Source organism: Pholcus phalangioides, unplaced genomic scaffold (genome assembly GCF_987345545.1).
Source record: "Pholcus phalangioides strain wild (caught in Gottingen) unplaced genomic scaffold, Ppha-v1.0 ptg000021l_1, whole genome shotgun sequence".
Classification (NCBI taxonomy): domain Eukaryota; kingdom Metazoa; phylum Arthropoda; class Arachnida; order Araneae; family Pholcidae; genus Pholcus; species Pholcus phalangioides.
Window position 1 is genome coordinate 3,922,028 of NW_028301614.1, and position 22,161 is coordinate 3,944,188.

At 35.9% G+C, this 22,161-nt stretch overlaps 1 protein-coding gene across 2 annotated transcripts; it reads left to right on the forward strand.

The window, feature by feature from the left end:
* Nucleotides 1-1,725: 1,725 nt before the first annotated feature.
* Nucleotides 1,726-20,567, forward strand: LOC149070513 (lysosomal phospholipase A and acyltransferase-like). Of its 2 annotated transcripts, none has more exons than XM_089249185.1 (7): nucleotides 1,726-2,090; nucleotides 4,325-4,481; nucleotides 7,845-7,963; nucleotides 10,217-10,330; nucleotides 13,843-14,070; nucleotides 16,422-16,716; nucleotides 16,837-20,567. In XM_089249185.1, the coding sequence occupies exons 1-7, from the start codon at nucleotides 1,928-1,930 to the stop codon at nucleotides 17,057-17,059; spliced, it is 1,299 nt and encodes a 432-aa protein (XP_089105311.1). In that variant the 5' UTR covers nucleotides 1,726-1,927; the 3' UTR covers nucleotides 17,060-20,567. The 2 variants fall into 2 exon arrangements, with proteins under 2 accessions (XP_089105311.1, XP_089105312.1); XM_089249186.1 differs by having other exon boundaries at nucleotides 1,756-2,090; nucleotides 10,232-10,330.
* The last annotated feature ends 1,594 nt before the right edge of the window (nucleotides 20,568-22,161 follow it).

The window sequence follows — 22,161 nt, forward strand, 5'->3', positions numbered from 1 at the left end:
TTAAAAAGAAATTTTGAGTTCTTAGACTTCAAATATAATTGAAATTAACAGAAATTGATTATAATAACATATAAAGGCATTTTCTTTAGAAATTTTAAATTTTTTAAAAATATTTTTTGCATTAAAAAAATATTTTTTTTTATCGTCTGGGAGAGGGGGCACGAGCCCCCTATGCCCACCCCACGTACGTCTCTGATCCCACCAACATGCGTTAGGAGGTAAGGCGCAGAGCTGACGAAATTTTGCTGACAGGGGAGGGAGGAGAGGGTCAAAAATAGTTAAATATTTACTGACGTATTAATTGAACGGCTCCTAGACACACATTAGCTATTTACTTTTGTTTCTCTTTCTTTATCTGTACTTGGCATGACCATACGTCGCGTATTTGCCGGGATTGTCCCAACTTTCTTTTACAAACATTTCCTGGTTTTTCTCGTAGAGGAGACGCCAAAGTCATTGCCTAGGGCCATAGACGGAAATACGGTAGCGCATGACTGGGAAATGCCCCCCCCCCTCCCTTCCCCAGCGACGGACTCGCATCGTGGGTTTGGACCCCACCGTCGCATCAGTGGTGGTCGGCTGCAGTTGGTTTTCTTTGGTTCTCAACAGCGAGACGCGAATGCTAGTCGATCTCCCGGTGAAAAAGTCTTGCCACAGAGAGCAACAGGCCTAATTACAGTACACATATTCAATCACTTCACTCACAATTTGAATATAGACGGCTGCACAAAAAAATTCCTACACAACACCATATGCACTCAGACTCTTTTAGGTACAAACACTCACACTTTCGGCACAACTCAATCGGTAGTAAATTACCCTTGGCAATAGACCATAGGTGAAGATAGACTTGGAAGTCTGGGATGGGTTCACGGTCATTATTGTTGGGGAGCAAGATGAAGATGAGGTGAATTCATATATACGTATATACATTAGATCAGTCGACTCCACCTTTGACGCTGGGGGGGGGGGGGGGGCCTCGTATCTCCGCCCATGCGATAGACCAGGGGTTGTGATCAGTTTGAAAAGAATAGATAGAATATGAATTGATATCACATCATCATGCATCCTCCCCCCCCCCTCCCCAGCCTTTCATGTCTATATCTTATAGATCTTACCTATATGCTTGCCGTCTCGAGGCCCCGGACCAGACTTTTTCTTGGGGTCTCAAAAATGCGGTTATACTTTTTAAAAAGGAGTGGTTTGGGGCACCCACTTGGCTTGGGGCATTGCCCCAGTCTGGATAAGGGACTGGCCTAGTGTACCAGCTGCAGCTTATGGGGTCCGTGAAGACAGCCCCGCGTACGGGGGCCCCCTGACACTTCCCTGGCATGATTACAGCCTTATAAGGGTGATATCGATTTTCCAAGTGTGATATTTGCGATATTCAGGCCATGCCCTCTAAATTCGGCGACCCTCCTCCTGCCCACCGGTCACGCGGAAGGTTACGCCACTGTGCCGATGAAGAAATCGTATCTTTCATAACACAGATAACACACACCGAGATAACAGCAGAAAAAATAACAGCAATATAAAATTATTATGAATGACAATCTTTATATAATACCCTCATCCGATAACACTTTTAAACGGTTTTTGAAAAAGAAAAGTCAAAACAAACATATTTGATCAATTTCGCAACCGCCATCTACAGTATAAAAAAACGATGACACCGAGCCACGCCCCCTCGCGGCCGTGACGTAAAATCAGCCGACTTCTATTTGCAGGGGAGTCACGTGACTTTCTCTGCCGACCACAAGCCTTGCGAAGGAAACAAAAACCCTCGGATTCTCGCGACGGCTCGTTATTTATATTCCTGTCTCGATTCCACAATTGATTTCCGAGGTAAAGAGAGAGAAGGAAAAAGGAAGCTCTGTTGAGATTTTATATTTGATTTGATTAATTAATTTAATCAACGAGTAGTTCAATGATCAGTTGGTCAACCAAAGAAATAACTTTCCCTAGCGTATCATCGTTGCTGGTTACGCTACTTCTCGTGACAACAACTTTCCCTTGTTGTTGCTTCAGTCACAGCCTGGTAGGAGTGAAGCGTGCTGGTGCTGCACAGCGGCGTAGTCCCGTGATCTTAGGTAAGATCATTCATTTGATAGTTATTTTTGCATACACCACTGACTCTAGAATTCGTGACATCAGTCCGAAGTTGAGGTCCTCGTGAGTGACCTTGCACGTGTGTCATCGTTGAATAAATTTGTGAATTTCATGTAGATGGGGGGGGGGGGGGAAGAATTGCTTGCCCTAGTGGCGTCAGGCAAGTGGCCTAGAGAGTTTACAAGCTTGTGTGTGACAAACACAGGGGAGGGAGGGCCATGGCCCCCCACAAGGGGTGGGCTGACGAGGCTCCAGCCCTGGGACCCGGGAGGATTTCAATCATTTTTTTGTTTTTTCAGGCTATAAATTCATCATAAAGGGGGGGCCCCGTGAAAGTCTGGTCGGGGTGCCCGTAAAATATCCCAGCCTAGGGGCCCTGCTTCAGGATGTGGGGGGCCATGGGGAGGGCTTAGCTGGCTTTTGCCCAGGGCCGCAAAAATTTGAGGAATGGGTCCGCTAAAAAATTCATAGTAAGGGAGCGGTGGCAAATAGCCCACCATAAATCTGTCTTAGCCCAGAGAGCGAAGGACTAGTTCAGTGAGATCTAGTCCGAACAAACGAGTGACCTAGAGAGTTTGCAAGCATGTGAGTGAGTGACCTATAGAGTATGCAAGTATGTGAGTGCACAAACAAGTGACCTAGAGAGTTTGCAAGCATGTGAGTGAGTGACCTATAGAGTATGCAAGTATGTGAGTGAACAAACAAGTGACCTAGAGAGTTTACAAGCATGTTAGTGACAAACGAATGACCTAGAGAGCTTGCAAGCATGTGAGTGAAGAAACGACTGACCTGAAGAGTATGCAAGCATGTGAATGAACAAACGAATGACTTAGTTTGCAAGCACAGGAGTGAAGAATCGAGTGAGAGAGAGCTGTTACAGAACTATGGGGAAGCAATTGTCCCGTGCAGAAGTTTTAGGTGGAAACGAAGAACACTTACGAAATTATCAAATTTTAAAGTTGGGGGGAGGGAGTGGAAAAAATCCTAGTTGTTGCCTTTCTAAAGAGTTTTGCAAGCATGTGAATGATCAAAAGAGTAACCTTAAAAAGTGTTAGAGTATAGCAATGATTAACAGAGTAACCAAATTATCTTTCATTAATTCTAGAATTTTTCTTACATTATATTGAATTATCGAATTATCTTTCATTAATTCTGGAATTATCACTTTCATTAAATTTGGAATGATTAATTTCGTCAATGCTGAAAGTATTTGATTAATTCCAGAATTATCTTTCATTAATGCTGGAATTATCTTTCATTAATGCTGGAATTATCTTTCATTAATGCTGGAATTATCTTTCATTAATGCTGGAATTATCTTTCATTAATGCTGGAATTATCTTTCATTAATGCTGGAATTACCTTTGGTTAATGCTGAAAATATCACTTTCATTAATTTTTGAATTATCTCTTTTCTTAATTCTGGAATAATCTTTCATTAATGCTGAAATTTTATCTCTCGTATTTTTGGAATTATCACATTGATGCTGAAATTATTTCTTTCATTTATTGTTTTAAACTCCTATTTATGCCATAAGAAAATAACGGGAGATCGTGTGTTTTCACTGAGTCACGTGATCTTCCGACGAATGGATGTTGGGGAGACCATTCTCAGCACTGCCAAGGCAGAGACCGTTGACGTCATACTCCCTCCAGTAATATAAACTTCATATTCTCTACAGATTTTATATCCCAGATGACTTTCTCATCACTTTGTGAAACCCTTCTTTACTCTTACTTCTCCAGTGCATTAAGCACTGGAAATTCCCCCATGAGTCATTGAAATCAAACGTTTCAGTCCAGGAACCGAATCATTGTAGATAACAAGATTTTTCCACCACTGCAGAATTGTTCACGCATAAGATTTCAAGGCAAGAAAGAGAGGCATATAATATATATATATATATGAAAATATGGTTGTCATAGCCTGAATACAGCAACCCAATAGCAATAAATCAAAAAAAAAACTAAAACATGCACTGCCCATGAAAATGATGAGGAAACCTTTTCTCGGACCATTTTTCTGGGTGGTGCAGCTTATTTACAAGAAACTGAAGAATAAAATTAATTTTTTTTTAAGAAAAAGGGAGAAGCATATCTTAATTTGATAAGAGTTTTTATAAATATTTTTTCTTCTCTTTATGATATAAACGTTGTTTGATGGATTATCTATATTCATGGCAATCTTTTTTTTTGTGTTCGAAAAACTAAACAGTTCCTGGTGATGGAGGAAGTCAGCTGGAAGCGAAGCTTGACAAGCCAAAGACCTCACATTATTATTGCAACAAAAAGACTGATGATTATTTCAACTTGTGGCTCAATCTCGAACTTCTCTTCCCATATGTTTTGGAATGTTGGGTTGATAACATAAGGTAATTTGTGTTCTTGTTTGACAAAAAAAAAAAATTCTTGCCAAAAATTCTCTTCTCATGTCTTGGGAATGTGTGATCAGAATTTTCAAAAATCTTGCAAATCTTGCGTGGCTGGCTCTCTTTCCTGAACTCAAAGTACTTAAGCGACACTCTGGCAATTGTCAATGGGTGATAACCACACTGAAACCTTGTTACAACAATACTCGATATAACAATAAATTCGTCTACTATATATTTTTTTCAAATCTTGTAAATCGCTGTTGAACTTATATTTTTATTATAGCTAGTGTACCACAGTATTTTAAAGTACTCTAAAATACTGTGATACGCATTAGCTGTAAATTACTATTGAACTTATAATTATTTTTTATTACAATTTTATCTTCAAAATATCTTGTATATTGCCCTGAAGCAGGGCTTGAAAAATTGAGAAATAATTCAGGCTCGAGTCAAATTTCTTACAAGACAAAAAAAATAAACAGGGTACAAAGCAGGGCTTGAGGAGTGCCAGGATGCCATGGCAACTTTAAAATTGGTATTAGCGCCTAAAAATTTTCTCTGTGTGTATGAGATAAAGTATAAATTCTGTGGTGTTTGGTCAGAACATAACTGTAAAATCCCATTTTTGAGATGTAAGCACTTTATTGTCATTTAAAAATAGAAAATAAAGCATACACACAAATACAAATGAAAATATCACATCAGAATGTTTTATAGCTGTACGCACATATTTGTGCATTTATCTCACTTGAAATTAGTTATAATTAACAAGACTTATTTTTAGATCTAAAAGCCATTTTTTGGAGATATCATGTTTACACCACAGAATTTTAGTCTATGAATGACGCAAAATTTTCTGATTTCATGACGATGTCTTTCAACATGGCTAAAGAATATGAAGTCCCAGAAAAAGTTTAAAAAACATAATTTAGGACTGTTTTTCTTGAGATTATAATTATTTTTGGGGCTCCTAAGAAGTTTTGCTGGTGTCTAAAATTTTTTCTATTTGTCAAGCTCGTTTATAAAGTCTTTCCTTATACACTCTCTATCTTTTGAACCATTTAGTGATAGAAACATACTTCCCATTAGAAAAAAATATCTAAATAATATTCACATTTTCGATATGACATTTCTTTTTTCCTGGTACATATATGTACTAAGGTTCAAAATTTTATATTTTGATAGGGGGTTCTCCCTGTCCTATAACATCCAATTGGGAAGTTCTTGCCCTGGTCTCTCTTGAGTAAAAAAAACTGTTTCTAAATTGCAATATTAACCGAGATATTTGAATTCAAAAGTTGCTGAAAATGAGGGAAAGAACAGCATATATAAAAGGATGACTCATTAAGGAGGAGAGCGCTAAAAAAACACACAACACACATACCTCCATGGTAGTAGGAGCCTGAATTAACAGTAAAGATACACATAGGTTGGCGACCTCTAGTGGGCAAATTCAGAACTTACATTTTTAATACTCCTACTTGAGCTTTGAATAAATAAACCACAAAAAATCAATATAATTGTAATTACCACAAAAATATCAAAATCACTTGATTATATGAAATCAAAAAATAAACACAATAGTGAAATAACTCATCATTGGATGCAATAATGAAATAAAAATCTACTCAGAAAAGCAAATGCAATCATGAAAATAACACTGTTCACTTCAAGCCCATGGCTTGAACGCATATTTCATGTTTTGATCTGTTGAAGTGTTCATATTTCTGGCAATGATATGGCCGAGGTTCACAGCTTCACTCACAAAATGATGTTGGATATCAATATGCTTTGTTCTTCCATGGTATACTCTATTTTTGGTCAAATTTATTGTCCCGTTATTGTCACAGTAAAGTGGAACTGGTTTCATAGAAGACAGTCCAAGTTCTCTTTCACCATTTTGTTGATCTATATACTGTACTGGTCGCAATGGTTGGCTGATGTTTAGTGCACCATGACACTGCACCTCCGACGATAATAAAAACGTATCCAGTAGTTGACCAACGATCACCCACTTCACCACCAAATTTGGCATCACACTAGCCAATCACTTCTGCAGTATAATCCTTGGAGTATGTTAAGGTCATGTTTGCAGATCCTTGAAGATATCTCATAATTCTTTTCACACCAGTCCAGTGGGATTTCCCATTATTGTTGCAAAACTGGCACACAAGATTTACAGCATGAGTGATGTCTAGCCTTGTTGCTTGCGCTGTTTAAATCAGGCTTCGAACAACTGTTTGGTATGGGAGTAGGAGCCTGAATTAATTTAAAGGGAACACCACAGTAAAGATATATAGGTACCCATAACTGCATAGTGGCGACATCTAGTGGACAAATTCGGAACTTGGGTTTTTAATAATATATTAAGGGACAAACTCAAGAAAAATTTTGAAACATTCTTTTGCAGTTGCAGTTTATCGATCTAAATTCTGAAATACCCTTTTTAAAACTTCCAATCAGCACGATGTCCACTAATATTGCACTTGGAAACAGATTTTTTTTTTCTAATGGGCCAAGCTCTGACAATTTCCAATAATTCCATGTCTCCCTCAGTAGCCAGAAATTTCGTTTGGGAGGGGGACCAAAGTAAAAAGCAATAGATTTGGCCATCTTTTTCCGGTCATTTTCTCACATTTTGGGACTCCCAAGTCCCTCCCCCACTACTGCCTTGCTCCCTCAGACTCCAGTTTTAGTAGTACACATAGAAAATTTTATGTTTTTCAGTATGCAATACTGATTTGATCCCTGGTTTCTGATCCCTGTTAAGCCCTGACTTAAAGTGAATGTCCAACATGGAAATTTGATCTGCTCATGTATGGCAAAGCAACACCCTAGTACATGAGCTTATTTGCTTCACCCTAAGTCAGTCTTTTTTTATTGAATTCTGTTGCTGCTTGAGGACCATGTTAAACTTTCTGTACAATTAATCTCCTTGAGCTGCTCATGTGTATCCCGGTTTGTTAATTTATATATGATTGCTCGTATATCATGAGTTGTCAGCATTTCCACACATGAAGTAATCAAGGGCACAGTAAAAGCTGTTTTTACACCATGATAATGAATCTGCATTACAAAATCATTATTCCTTCACAGAATTTCTCATCAATTTTCCAAGACTGTTATAATGCAATAATGTATTTTCAATAAATGAACTTGATCTAAATTGACAAAAAAAGAATTTTTGCTTGCAAAATTATGATTTGATTTTTTTTCCTGTGTAATAATTGTTGTATACTGAGTTTACTGTTAAATTATCTGATGACAGAGAAATGTGTGCATCATTAATCTTAACAAGTATAAGGCATTTGATAAGATAATTTTCACATGCCTTTGCAACTAATATTTTTACTTGATTTGCAGATTAGTCTATGACAATGTCACTAGGAAAAGTTCAAATTCACCCGGTGTACAGATTAGAATTCCAGGTTTTGGAAACACCTCAAGTGTGGAGTGGTTGGACCCCAGTCAGATTTCTCCAAGTGAGATTTTTTCCCTTCTCTTTTGAATATATTTCAAAGCTTTTGTGGTGAAGTCCATAGTCTTTTTTCTAGGATTAAATATTTTATTACGCACCAGAAGTTTACATAAGATTGAATGTAACAAACAATGAGCAGCAAAATTCTGTCATAAAATGAAAAAAAAGCAAAGTTGTCAACTGCTATGGATTGTCCATAGTTTCTACAGACGGCCCGACTCAACGATAGAGCTACAGGAGATACTCTTAATCCTACAGAAACAGTTTTTGTTCAGATTTTTTTTTTGGAAAAATCAGTGAGTTTCTTGCGTATTTTACTTATTTTTATTGAATGGCATTTTTTTGAAATGTCGTCAATCAGTACTGACTAGTTCTACTGGGATCCCTGCAGAACCTTAATATAATACAGGTGCTTTAGCTATATCGTGATAACATATTCATAAATGCATGTGACAGAATGAGAGAGTTTGAGAGTGACCTTATCAACATGTAAGGTCACTCTCACAGAGCTTGTTCCAGAGAGAACATTTCATAGTAGGAGCTCTGATACAATAAAAACATTGGGGGTGCTAGAGTTGCCATACATCCGTATATACGACCCACAAGAGCATATGTAGGGAGGCATTGCATTGAATATTCATGAATTACTGAGGGACTCTGCGTTGTTATTAATTGCTAAGGACCTTGCAAAGTTGCTTGGGGATGGTGGGGCACAGGAGCTCATGTGGTGCATGGGCGTAGATATGGGGAATGAATGATGCCTGCCCAGCATCAATGATGGAACCGGTATATGGATATATATATGAATTGGCATCATTATACCTCAGCTTTTTCTCTCTATCTCTGCCTATGAAGTGCTGTATTTAAATGAACTTGCAGTTCAAATTTTTCTTTAAATAGAAAAGATTTTTTTTCATTCGACTATGATTATGTTGTCTGAGGATGGCACCCCCCCCCCCTCCTCCGATGGTAAAGCTTAACATACTTTGCTACTGAGAAGTTTTAACTATATTTTGCTACACATGATGGCCATCATTTTCGGATACCGTGTGAAATCGCAAGATGGCACGTTCCACAACTGACTGAAGTGTGTGTGCTGGGAAATGTTAAGCACGTGGCGTGAAATGCTGCTTTAACGTAAAGTTCTTGGATTGTCATGACTTACCAGATGCTTCAAACAGGGTTGTAAAATTTGCTCCCAATTTTTAGCCTAAAAACCCAGATTTTTTTTTGGGGAAAATTGTTTGTTTCCGAAGAAAATGTGTTGCTTTCTTTAAAATTTTATTTTAAGGTTAGTTTATGTATTCCAAAAATTGCTGCATGGTGCATTGTTTAGAATATGTATATTTTGAAGTATTTTTAAAAGATTGTTTTGGGAGCAAAAATGTGATAATTTCTTGGAATCACAAGCACACTTTTTATAATTCTTCTACCTTTTTTATGTAAGCGTTTATGTGCAAGATTCACATATTAAAATGTTACAAGAAACCGCAAACAGAAAATGTAACCATGAACTTAGATATGTAATATATGTATTATATCAATATGTGATAAACATATCCAAAGTAGTTATTGCTCTTGTTTACATACATAATATTTCACACAAATCCTTGTATAATAATTTGAAAAGTAATTGAATAAATAAATTGAAGCCTCTGTGAAGAAGTAAACAAATCTATGTTAACAGAATTTTTATTCAAAAAATATTTACATGCTTGCATTACTTTTTTTATAAGTTTTATGCAGGTACATGAGACTTTCATAATTGAAATATCAAGAGACAAAAATAACATTATCTCATAAGAAAAAGAAAATAACTTAAGAATAAGTTACCAAGTTTTCAGTTGTATAAAATATATAAATTGTAATGAATAAGATATCTATAATTAAAGTTTGCATGTTCTGAGCTGGCTACTGCCTTAACTATCCATCAGAAACTATGTAAGAACCTCTTGATGAAGGGATGGGAAAGAAATTGAGATGGAAAAAAATCAGTAGCTCCGACATTATAGTGAGTGCATATGCTAATTTTATGCAGTCATGTGACTAAACTGCTCCAACTCGTGTGTCAGGCTATCTAAACGGACCATTACCATCCTCATTTCTTCAGGACTTCGAAATTTCTTCTTATTTCTTCATTAAGACTAAAGTTTCATAAGTTGTTGATAGCAGAGTTGTTAAGGTTGTAGACAGCTCAGAACATGCCAACTTAGGCTGTACATTCCCTGTGTATGGCTGTGTAAAATATAAGCTGCAGTTTTTTCCTTTATAGGTGCCTATTTTTTTAGCATTGTTGAAACCCTTATAGCAGTTGGATATACTAGAGGAGTTGATATTAAAGGGGCTCCGTATGATTATAGGAAAGCTCCAAGTAAGTTGATAAATTTATCATTTAGATTTTTTTTTTCTTGCACATTTTTTATGCCATTAGCTGTTTCATTCAAAAATTTTGGAGATCTGGTCAGCAACCTCTGATACTCAATGCGTTATTAATTATTTATTTTCCCAATCAATTACTTTATGAAATTGGTTTTAGTTTTTAAATGCCACTTTAGCCAACATCAGTTGCTGAGCAAAAACAATTTAAAAAAAGTAGTCATACCTTGGCTTAAGAATTTTTCGGCTAACAAAAGTATTTTTCTGCTTCTGCAGATGAATACAGATTCCGCTAACAACTGTTTTTGTTTATACAAGATATACAGAAGACTGGATGTTGTGAAGATATTTATTACTTGAGATGTTAATTTTTTAAGGAAGGAAAAAACTCATCTCTGCCTCTACTGGGAGTCGAACCCGGGTCCCTCGATTGCCGGACGAGTGCTCTGACCACTAAGCTACAGAAGAGATAGAGATTTTCCTTCATTTTTGTTTACATGTATGTCCGTGATAATATAAAGCAGTTGCATCATGAGCTGAATTTTAGCACCAATCATCATCAGAATTACTGCCACTCGAGTTCTATTAACTCATGTCCACCTCTGCATTTTTTCCAGATGTACCTTCAATTCTCTTTCTGCGAGTTTCTGAACTTTTTCATGTAAAATGAAAGATTTGAGTATAATAGAAAATGCATTTGAAAAAAAGTGCCTATGTTTTCAAAGCACACGTTCTTTCAGTGCAAGACTCAACATCAAACTGAACAGTCTGGACACATTCTATGAGCTTATATTTTTCATCTGTATTTTTCAGACACAGAAATGAGCTGATGAGGGACACCTATATGATCCAGACTTTGTTATGGCAACAACAGCTTTAGTAGACTAAAGCTGATGTTGGTTGTGTACATTTAGTGTAAAATAAAAAGATCTTTAGTATTTCTCGTCTTCCTGTAGATTCCCATTTATACAATTTTGAAGCTGTTCATTTTAGCCTACAGTCAGTTTTTGTATTTTTTAAAGCATTGCTTGGTGTTTTTAAAAACTTATCTTTAAATTTTAGGCCGTTTTAGGAAAGAATTCAATAATTTGCCCTATAGAAATCTATGAGAAATCATAATTGAGCTAACACACGCAATTCCAGAATGAATCCTCTTCTCTGGCTGAGGCATCACTGTATATAGTTCCAGAATTTTTTCCAAGTCAGTGATTGTATGAGATCTAATTAAAAAAAGCCTCTTTCACTCCATTTCACTGTTACACAATAAATTTCTCTGACAAGCTCGGAGTATAGATATTCACCTATACTCTGGAACAGAGAGAACCCTGTTCCGTCCAGTGAATAATGTACATTATTGGCATTGGCAGGAGAGCAGAATTAGACCAGAATTATTGTTTCCATTTGAGGCATCTGTATCCGCTTATTCCAGGGAAGGAACTAAATGTTTCTAAACCAACTTCGGTTAAATTTTACAGTAAATTTCTTCATTTGTTGTTGTGAGTAACATAAATGAATAAAAAGTAGCACAGTTTTCAAGATGTTCTTATATGCTATAAACTTTTATCTTTTTTTTTCCTATGAGGGGAATTTTGGGGGAAAAAAACCTGAATAGAAAATTAGTTTGGGTGTTTCTCAAGATGAATTGGTTTGAATATGCTGAACCTGACAAAAAAATAACAAATTTAAAAGTTCTTGTAAGCTGTTACTCCCAGGGTCATTATTACTGTGCAGTGTTTTTCACCATTTTCATTGTGACTAATCTAGAGCTAGAACCAAATTGGATGTTTTGTCTGGAACTTTGGCTGACAGCATCAGTAGATTGCGAATGTGAGCCGGTTTCCTGTTGGAAAAGTCTCTCTGCAGAGAGCATGCATACAACAGGATACTTACATAACACGAAAATTCAAGCATCTGCCTTTTTCACTTCAAAATATGGAAGCCCAATGACATCACCGCTGGAACACAAAACACGATTGGTTAATGTGGCCATGTTTGTATGTTCCTTAAAGAAACAGGGATATATCATGTGATCTAAAAAGTTTCATTGAAGAAAACCCGGGCAGCGCCAGGTATTATAGCTAGTATATATACACATAGATTACATGTAATTACATCAGGGATCATGATAAAACAATAACCAATTGGTAATTAGGCTATATCCGAAGAAAATCCAGATACAAGCGAGATGGCCACACGTCCAGTTTTGAATAGGACAGTTGTGTTTTTCTGATGGAAAATCACAAAACTGGTTGTGAGATGTTCAATTGTGCTGCTGCATTGTACTGTTTCAGTGCTTATCTTACTAAAACTTCAATTTTTTATTTCAATCTAAGATTGACTTTTTTTTTAATTTGGCTATTGCATGGAGTTAAAATAGACCTGTTTAATGAGGATTGTAATGCGTGCTCACAGAAGGTGGATTTTTGGTTTTGCTGCCTGCAGGTTATGCTAGTTGCAATGCCCTCCTCCTTTCTAGTGTAATTCTCTTGAACATTCATTCCCTAAATTTTCTGCTTTACTGAGCTTTCAGCCCTGTAAATATGCCTCTTCATATGTATGTAAATACTGTTTTTAGTATGCGTGTTTACTATAAATCCTTTCAGGAAAAACTGTCGACCTATAAACTATTAATGTGGTCAAATGAAACAAAATATATGATTTTAACCGAAGTACTGAAGGTCAGGGCCGTCTTAAGAGTATCGTGGACCCCCGTACCAAATAGTTTTTCGGAGGCCCTACCTGGTAAATCCTAGAAAATTTCAACCGGATCTCATTTTTGTGAGGCCCCTTTTCTCTTGAGGCCCTGGGCCGTGCTCCCCAGCGTGACCCAACCCACACGGGCAAAAGGCTTACATCCCGGGAGGGACAGCCTGGGTCATGTCTGGTCTGACGGGTGGGCCCATGCGGTAAGACGGCACTGCTGAAGGTACTTATTTTATTACCCTTCATTTACCTTCACTATAGGAAGTGCATTCAAATTGCAATGCCATGCATATATGCATCGTGGAAACTGCTATGGCTTGATGAGAGCATCAGTGGAGATGATGGCAAGAAATGATAGCTACCCTAATGAAAACATTATCCATGATTCTAATAAAATTGGCATCTACTGTATTATCACACATCTGAACCACAGCATAACAACTCAAACTGGCATCATGCAATCAACTTCATATTCACTATAAAATTTGAGATTTCATGTAATTAACATTTTTTGAAAATTAGCTAGATGAAAGCTTTTATGTATTTTTTATTTGGTTTCATTAATATTTTTAAACCTCTAAAATGTTTGTTTATAGTAGAATATTAATAATGGATTTGTGATAAAACTTTGCTGCAAGGATACTTAATATAACAATAAAACCCTCTATAATGATATTTTTCTCGGTCCTGAGAGTATTGTTATATTGAGGTTTTTTATTTATTGCAAAGAAACCTATTCATATACTTTGAAATGTGTGTGTACACTTTGTAGAAATATTTATATTAATGGTTTTTCTCTATTAGATGAACTGACGGACTATTTCAGTGCAGTGAAATCTATGTCAGAAGAAACATTCAAAAGCAATAATAATACTCCAGTGACATACATCTGTCACAGTATGGGATGTCCAGTTATGCTGTATTTCCTCAACCACCAGACACAGCAATGGAAAGATACGCACGTGAAATCACTTATTGGCCTTGGGGGAGCTTGGGGTGGTGCAGTCAAAGCACTGAAAGCATATGCTTCTGGTAAGAAAGGGTTCTTGTCAGAATTTATTTAGTTCACTTAAAAAAAAATAATAATAAAAACTTCTGTTATGCAACAGTAGGAATTCGTTTGATTTGATGTTGTGTGGAATAAAGACCTTAGAGACTATTTTGTACCAAACTCATGTTGTAAAATTAGTGATAAAATATCCCTCATGTGCTCGCCACTCAATGCAAATGACTATTAATTATAAGGAATTTTTGATGAAAGTAAACAAAACAATATTTCTATGTAATGTAAAGAATGTCAAATATAACAAAAACTAAAATGCAATGTGTAAACTAAACATGATAAAAACCATCACTTTGGCGTGTAGTAGGTGCCCGATCATTCAAGCTAAATTGGGGTGCAGACCTAACTTGGATAATACAAACCTTATTAGATTTTGAGGTCAAATATAATAAAGATTTGAAGGAGTAAATTACATCTGCTGAAAGATCTGAAAATACTGCATATAGCGGTAAAAATATGTAATGAATAAGGTTACATTAAGTTAAATCTTCTATTTATAATTTACAACATTTCTATGATTACTGTACATACTTTGAAAGAAAAAACAGTGTCACAGTCAAAATAACTTCTGAACTGTCGCCAACCTTCACATAACATGTAAAGCTCTAGCTACACACTGCTGTAGTAGCGGAGCCAGTTTGGTGTAACATGCAGCAGTCACCATATATAGTAATACTACCGCCTTTTTTCTTTTTAACAGTTTATAAAAAGTACCTCTCGAATAACCAGAAACTTGGTTAATCAAGGCTTATATAATTGAAGTTCTATTATACTTAAATTTGTGAGATATATAGATGTGGTGCAATAAAATTTGAAGGGAATATATATAGCTCATTTGTATTCCATGGGAAATTGACCTAAATTGTATATACAAATACAATGCCACAACAGGCAAATTGCCCAACGAGGTGGCTGACTTAAGAACATCATGGATCCCCGAGCCTTTTTTTTTTTTTTTTTTTTGGAGGCCCTACCTACTACTGCTACACCACACATGCACCCCCCCCCCCCCGCGGAACCCCCAACGAATCGGTACATGCGGAAAGGTGGGAATGTGCGTGTACGTGTAGTGAAACCTGACGTGAAGGAAGTTTTTTGTTTCGCTGTAATGCTTGTTATGTGTAGTGCTGCCATCTGCCACCAGTTTTTCTAACTATGAGTGAAGTGTTATGATTGAATGATTTATCGTTGTAGGACTGTTGCTCTCTGTGGCGAGACTTTTTAACGGGGAGATCGGCTCGCATTTGCGCCTTGAAGTTGGGAACCACAGAAAACCAACTTCAGCCGACCACCACTGTGGGGTTCGAACCCAGATCCTCGCATCGCGAGTCCGTCACTATAACTAATATTCCCAACAATTTTCATTAAATGTACTTAGCACAGAACTTTTTTTTTCATTACTTTCTATTTGTATTCCTGTTTCGGACTCTATAATTTTTTCATTGATTGATTTTTAAAATTTTGCATGAACAAATTTTCATTTCTTAAGGAAATGTCTCTCTCCTGGCAAAGTGATAAAGTGTACTCCTCAAAATTTAAAGTGATAACTTTCTGTCTTAAAACAAAAAGATTTTTATTTTCGGACAAGTATACTTTTATATTCAATCTTTTTTATAACTTCAGATATCTTTTTTATCAATAGTTTATAGCCAAATGAAAATTCTCCCCTTTTTTTTTTTTTTTTTTTTTTTCATTTGTGACATTTGGAAAACATTGGTTCAAATTGTACAACACCAGATATTACCTATGAAAAGTTACTGGGTGAAGTACACTAGAATGCACACTTGTCACTTGCTATATTCTTGTTTCAGGTCCTAGGCTCTGGCCATTTCCTCAACTTCTTTGTTGCCAAGTTATGGCTGAAAAGCATAGTGTCATGTGAATTTTACTTCTGAAATTTTTTTTTAAAACTTTGGTGTCTAACTAAAGCCTAAGATGCTGCCCCTTATCCCTTGCCACCCAGGTGATTGCCAGAAAAAAAGCACCCTCGCTTAAGTCGTCCCTTAATATGAATTAGTGAGGTGACTGGGTCTTATTTAACATTATGCAGGAAACATTTCCTGCAGCATGAAAGCTTTTTTTAACTAATGCTGGGAAAATTAGATTTTGAAGGTGTGATAGACCATTATGAGGGTATGCTCTTATTATTGTGTTAAAAATATGAATGAACTGTCTACATTTCTTTTAAGATTAAGCTGGATGTAAAGTTCTCTCAGATAAATTCAGAATTGAAAATTGTGATGTAATTAAATGTAGATTTCATTTTCTTTCATGCAGCATTTGATATATATATTTGGTATTCTACTAATACTTTTTTCAGGTGAAAATCTTGGGGTGTATGTTATTAATCATTTATCTGTCAGACGAGAGCAGCGGACATGTCCAAGTCTAGCATACATGACACCAAATGATTTGTTATGGAACAGCACAGAAGTTCTTGTTCAGACTCCAACCAAGAATTACTCGCTTCATAATTTACAAGAATTTTTCCAAGACATAAATTTCCCAGATGGCTGGGAAATGCGTAAGGATACTTACAACTTGACCCGCATGCTCATCCCACCTGAAGTTGAAGTACACTGCATTCACGGGGTAGGAGAGGATACAATTGATAAGTAAGTATCTGATTTTTGTGTATTTCTACTGTAAATCTTCAGTGTTAATGATTTACAATGTAAGTGGTTTTTTTCTTTTAAGTTCGTAAACTTCATAACTGTTATTCTTCTTTTCCCCAGATTAGTTTATGGTAAAAATGAGTTCCCAGATGGCAACCCAGATGTAGTCTACGGTGACGGGGATGGCACTGTCAACATAAGAAGTCTCGAAAGTTGCCTTAGTTTCCAAGGGAAACAGAAGCATAAAATATACCACTTGCCACTAAAAAATGTTGATCACATGGGTATACTTGCAGAGCAAAAAGTCTTGGATTACGTAAAAAATGTTGTTACTTCATTTTGAAAATTCTATTTTCACTTCATGATGCATTGTGATTGGTTGTTAATATCATGCTTGGAAGTTTCATCATTTGGATGCTAAGCAGTTTCGGGGTGGTGTTAGTATGGGCGAAATTTTCTGAGAAACTTGTTTGTGTTTTTTTAATATATTTGTATGTAAACCATGTAAGCGTGTTTTTGTTGTCTTTTTGTTTTCTTTTGGTTTGAAAACATTGTAGATATATTCATGTTTTATGTATATATTCGTGTTTTGCTCTTATTGGCATGATTTTATACCGCTAGGAAGGAAAAAGTTTGCCTTTGCCATATTTTCTCTTTTTATAGAGAAGTACGAGTGCCATAGGCACAATTTTTCTTTTCCAAAATGTATTCTTTTTATTAAATTGACGACGTCTTACTTAATGGACAGTCTTTTTTTAATGCGTTATATGGAACAACGATTTAGAAAAAAATCTGATCCCAATTTTCAGTGTCCTATTTTTTATATTTCTTTTATAAAGAAAGTGGGTAAAATTTGCCTGATACATATTTAGTTTAATGTGTGGTGAAAAATTAATTTTTATTCAATATTTTTTTTCCTCTTTTTTTTGTTTAGAAGTTATGAATGTTAAAACCATTACAAAAGTTGTGAGAATACACAACCATTTGCAAGCAATTATAATTTTTTTTTTTTACATTAACAGCTTGATATTTATTTGTTTTTTGTTGTCAAGAAATATTCCTTTTTGGCTTATTTAAGTATTGGTACAGTCGATTCCCGTTTTAACCAATACCGTTATAGCAAAAATCTCATTTCAGCCAAGACTTTTCTAATCCTTCAGATAAGTTTACACAGGAACAATGTAAAAATCTGAAATTCCTTTATAACGAAATTTTGTTATTGAGAAGTGATTTCTCCAATCTCTTGGAGTTCATTATAACAGTATTTGACTGCATAAAACATCATTTATTCTTCAGATCTCAAATTTTCAACAGAGAAAGGGACTTTTTTTTCATTTATATACAATTGCTTTTCTGAAAGTTGGTGGACTGAAATCATTATTCAAAATCAGATTTTGTTTCTTAGTGACTCATTTATTTTCCGAGTCTGTGTAAAATAGCAGAACATGTCATACATAGCCAGGGAAGTCGCTCTATTCGAACTTGCCTGGGTGAATTTATAATAGCCATGCAAGTTAGAATAACTTTCCTGGCTTTTACAGTGGCATAGTCTGCCACCAGGTTAATAAAAAGACCAGAGTCCTTAAGCAGTGTTTTCCTAAGAGTAGGTTTCTTGCTCCATGTGCAGCGTGAGGAACAATGTGAACCCTTGAATTCAAGTTTTTTTAACCAATCCACAAACTGCATGTGGCATGAAAATCATGTTCTTAGGGAAAGCACTTCATTATGGAAGTATGACATGGGATGTGTATTGATTCTCTAGAACCCAATGCCAGAGAGATATTCCACGGGTGTTTAAAAAAGAATCTGCATTAACTTTAACCCTTTGAGACCGGGAAATTTTTGAAAACATGAAGTATTTCACCTATGCAATTGATCGAGCTCGGTCTTAAAGGGTTATGGAACCAGCCATCCAAAATTGTCGGGCAGCGGGCCACTATATCCATAGGTTAAACTGCTGGCTGGATCCAGGATTGCAATGCTTGAGACTAATTGTCATTAGTGTGATTGTCCTGTTGAAGAGAATTTAGGCAATTTTTATCTTGTATCGTTTTATTCTAAAATTTCATTAGTTTTCTACTCTGAATTTCCAGTTTCTGCTTATGATTTAGATGAAAGCTCAAAATAAGTGTTTTGCAATATGTGTGACATCATTCCCTGGAGGCACATGAATAGACCCGGCAGAGTCTGTTATGTGTAAAATATAGGATCTGTGGGCTTTTTTTATAAGAAGGTGGGGGAGACCAAGAAATGATATTTTCTTTAAAGGTGGATTTACACTATCGATGCTTGTGCCTTTTTCATTGTTATTTCTTCACTAGCATGCAAACTAATTATAATCAGTGCAATCTTAAATCATGGACTCACCCGGGCACCCAGAGTGCTGATGGAGCTCATGAAAATTGGATCTGGTTAAAATTTTCTGAATTAAATGTGTCTCACCGGGTAGAGGGCCTCAGAAATCACTTTGTCCGGTTCCCAGAATATTCTTAGACAACCCAATATTCACCAAATTGCTTAAATACAATCCTGAGCATCTATGGCGTGGACCCATTTTAATAAGGAAGGTTGGGATAGTAGGTTATACATTTCAAATATGATATACATTCAAATATATTGATAGTATCAATACATTTCAAATATTGTTGAGAAAGTAAAATGCTTGTCATTTGATTACATCTCTTTCACAGGAAAGACAACGTAAAAATATCTGAGCCTAAGCACACTGATGTAAAATTCATAAGGTTTATTGTTTAGAGTTTCATAAATTGCTGTTACGATGAAAAAAATGCTTTTGTATATGGTTGAAATTTTGAAGTGATTTATGTGTGTTTGTATTGTGTTAGCAAATCAAGATTTTCTTTTTTATATTTTGTGGAAAGTGTACAGAAATGTTATTTTAGACCAGTACCGAAAAGTTTATTATATTGAGAATCCAGAATGAATATAAAAAGTGAAGGATAATATTTTTAGGTGTGTTTATGAATATAAATTCCATCTTCTTGAAATACTAGTTTCAGTGAAAAATTTGGCATCAAATCTGTTGAAAAATAAACCAATGTAATTTTTACTTATGTTTTTTGCTGCGTAAGCATTGATTAATTACTTTTAGATAACTATTCAGTTATTTCAATATCATGTCTAATAGCCAATACCTTTTTAAACAAAAATTGCTTGTGTGATATCTGTATATCTTGCAAAGGTTGCTTTTAAATACATTAAATGATATACCTTTATGCAACACAATAATAGATCGCACATAACGAACAAGAGCTCAACAAGGCGGTTTAAAAAAATTATCATTATCGTTTGTTAATATGAGAGCACACTATCAAGAAAGTTGTTTTCATATGCTCATTCAAAACTTATCGAAAACCAATCAAATTATCTCATTGGAATATGTATGCTTGCAGCATTTAAATTAATAAAAATGCACTAATGCCGATATGCAAGAATTTTTCAGTTGAAAAAATTGTCTTTCCAGATAAATGTAATAATTCTTTGCATATATATATTTATCAATATGTGTGATTAATTCATTGTTTATTATTTTCCTAAAATATGAATTCAAAGTTTTCACATTTTTTTTCTTGTACTTAGTTTGAGTTTGTTTAGACACCAGAGAAAAGCGATTTTTTTTCTCTATCTCTCCAAAAAAATATTTACTAGTTCATGGAATAAAAGAATATTTTTGTATAGATTTAGCTATATTTATTTGATGTATCATCGATATTTGTCTGAATGTCTGTTTACGGTATTTATCAGTGAATCTTTACATTCTAATATTAAATTTGTTATATTTTGTTGGATTATGACATTATTTCTGGAAATAAACTTTTTTTTAAAGTCTTTTTCAATATGTATATAATTTTCATGCTACTTTTCTGTCTGTGTGAGCTTTTTAAAATATAAGAAATACTTTTGTTGGCAAGGAAGGTATTGCACATGTAATGTCTGTCCACAGTATGTTATTTTTTTAGTTACACCTAAGTGTCGTTAAAAAAAGAAATTGGTTCTCTTTAAAAAAAAAGCTGTTGTGGCTGTAAAAAATATGCTATTCTCAATTAATATTTTTAAATTGAGATTTATATATATAAATCTTTATGTAATTAAAGATAATTTTTTTGACCACTAATCCCTTTTTAAAAGTGGCATCTGTTAGCCTGAACTTAAAAAAAAACACAAAACAGGTACCCAAATTAATACTCCTTATAAAACCTCTAACAATGGTATCCATTGGAACACATTCTAGCTGATGGCTGTATTTATTTTCAAATCTTCAATCTTCTGGCATTCAGGTACATATTTTAATTTCACTTGGATATGTCGTGAAAGGGTCAACTGATTGGTTGGGACAGCTGCTTAGGTCTCTTACCCCAGAGTCTCTCAATCTTATTATTTCATATTCTATGAAGGAACCTGCAAGAGAGATTCTGGCTAAGGGGCTCTACTACGGCAGGGAGCACTGAATTAACTTTTGCTTGTTCAGCTATAAACATTCAACAAAATACATGCTTGCCTTTGACCAGATATCTTTTCTTGCTTTCATTTATATGTTTATTTAAATTTTCATTTATTATACCATATTTTTGTGTTTTTAGTTGATTCAAATGAATATTCGCATCACAGATATATCTTATCAAGCTATGGTCATTTTAGGTAAATTATTCGAGACAGTTTGAAGCCCCCAATGAATCCTTACCCCCACTCCCCTGGATTCGATCTCAGACTTAGGGGACTTATGGCCCTGAGTCAGAATCTTTAGCAGGGCCAACACCACCTATAGCAGAAGGCCTCTACGCGAAGCTCGTGACGTCACTGAAGAAGGTCGTCTCACTTAGCCATTGAATATAGCAGGCCGATGCATGCGCCATTTTTACCCTTTTTTGTAGTATATACAATGGCTTCGATATCTCAATGAGATGGGAAGCGGGGTGTGTTTGGTTTTCAAAGTATATCCAATGGCGATAAGTAAAGCAGCTAGGTATAGCCCTATTCCAGTCGCCTCAGGGGAGATGACCTCGAGTTACGTCACGAGCTTCGCGCGGAGGACTTCTGCTACAGACGGTGTTGGCAGAGGGTCCTGATCTGATTTTTCAAGGACCCCACTATCATGGCCTCTTCATCCTGGAGTCTTGAGCCCAGTGGCGTCGGAGCCGGGGGTGCTGTGGGTGCTCAAGCACCCACGATAATTTGTGAAATGCATCCGAGCACCCCCAGAATTGATTCAGACATTAAAATTTCCGATATAAAACTAAAGATGAGCACCCACAGTTTCGAAATACATCCGACGCCCCTGCTTGAGCCCCTCAGCTGAGATCTTTGGTGGGGGCTGACAGGGCCCTGGGACGATTCTCATTTTTTTTTCACGCTATAAATTAGCTATAGGGGAAGCCGTGAAAAGTCTTTCCTGGGGGGGGGCCCACCTGGGCACGGCCCGGGAGC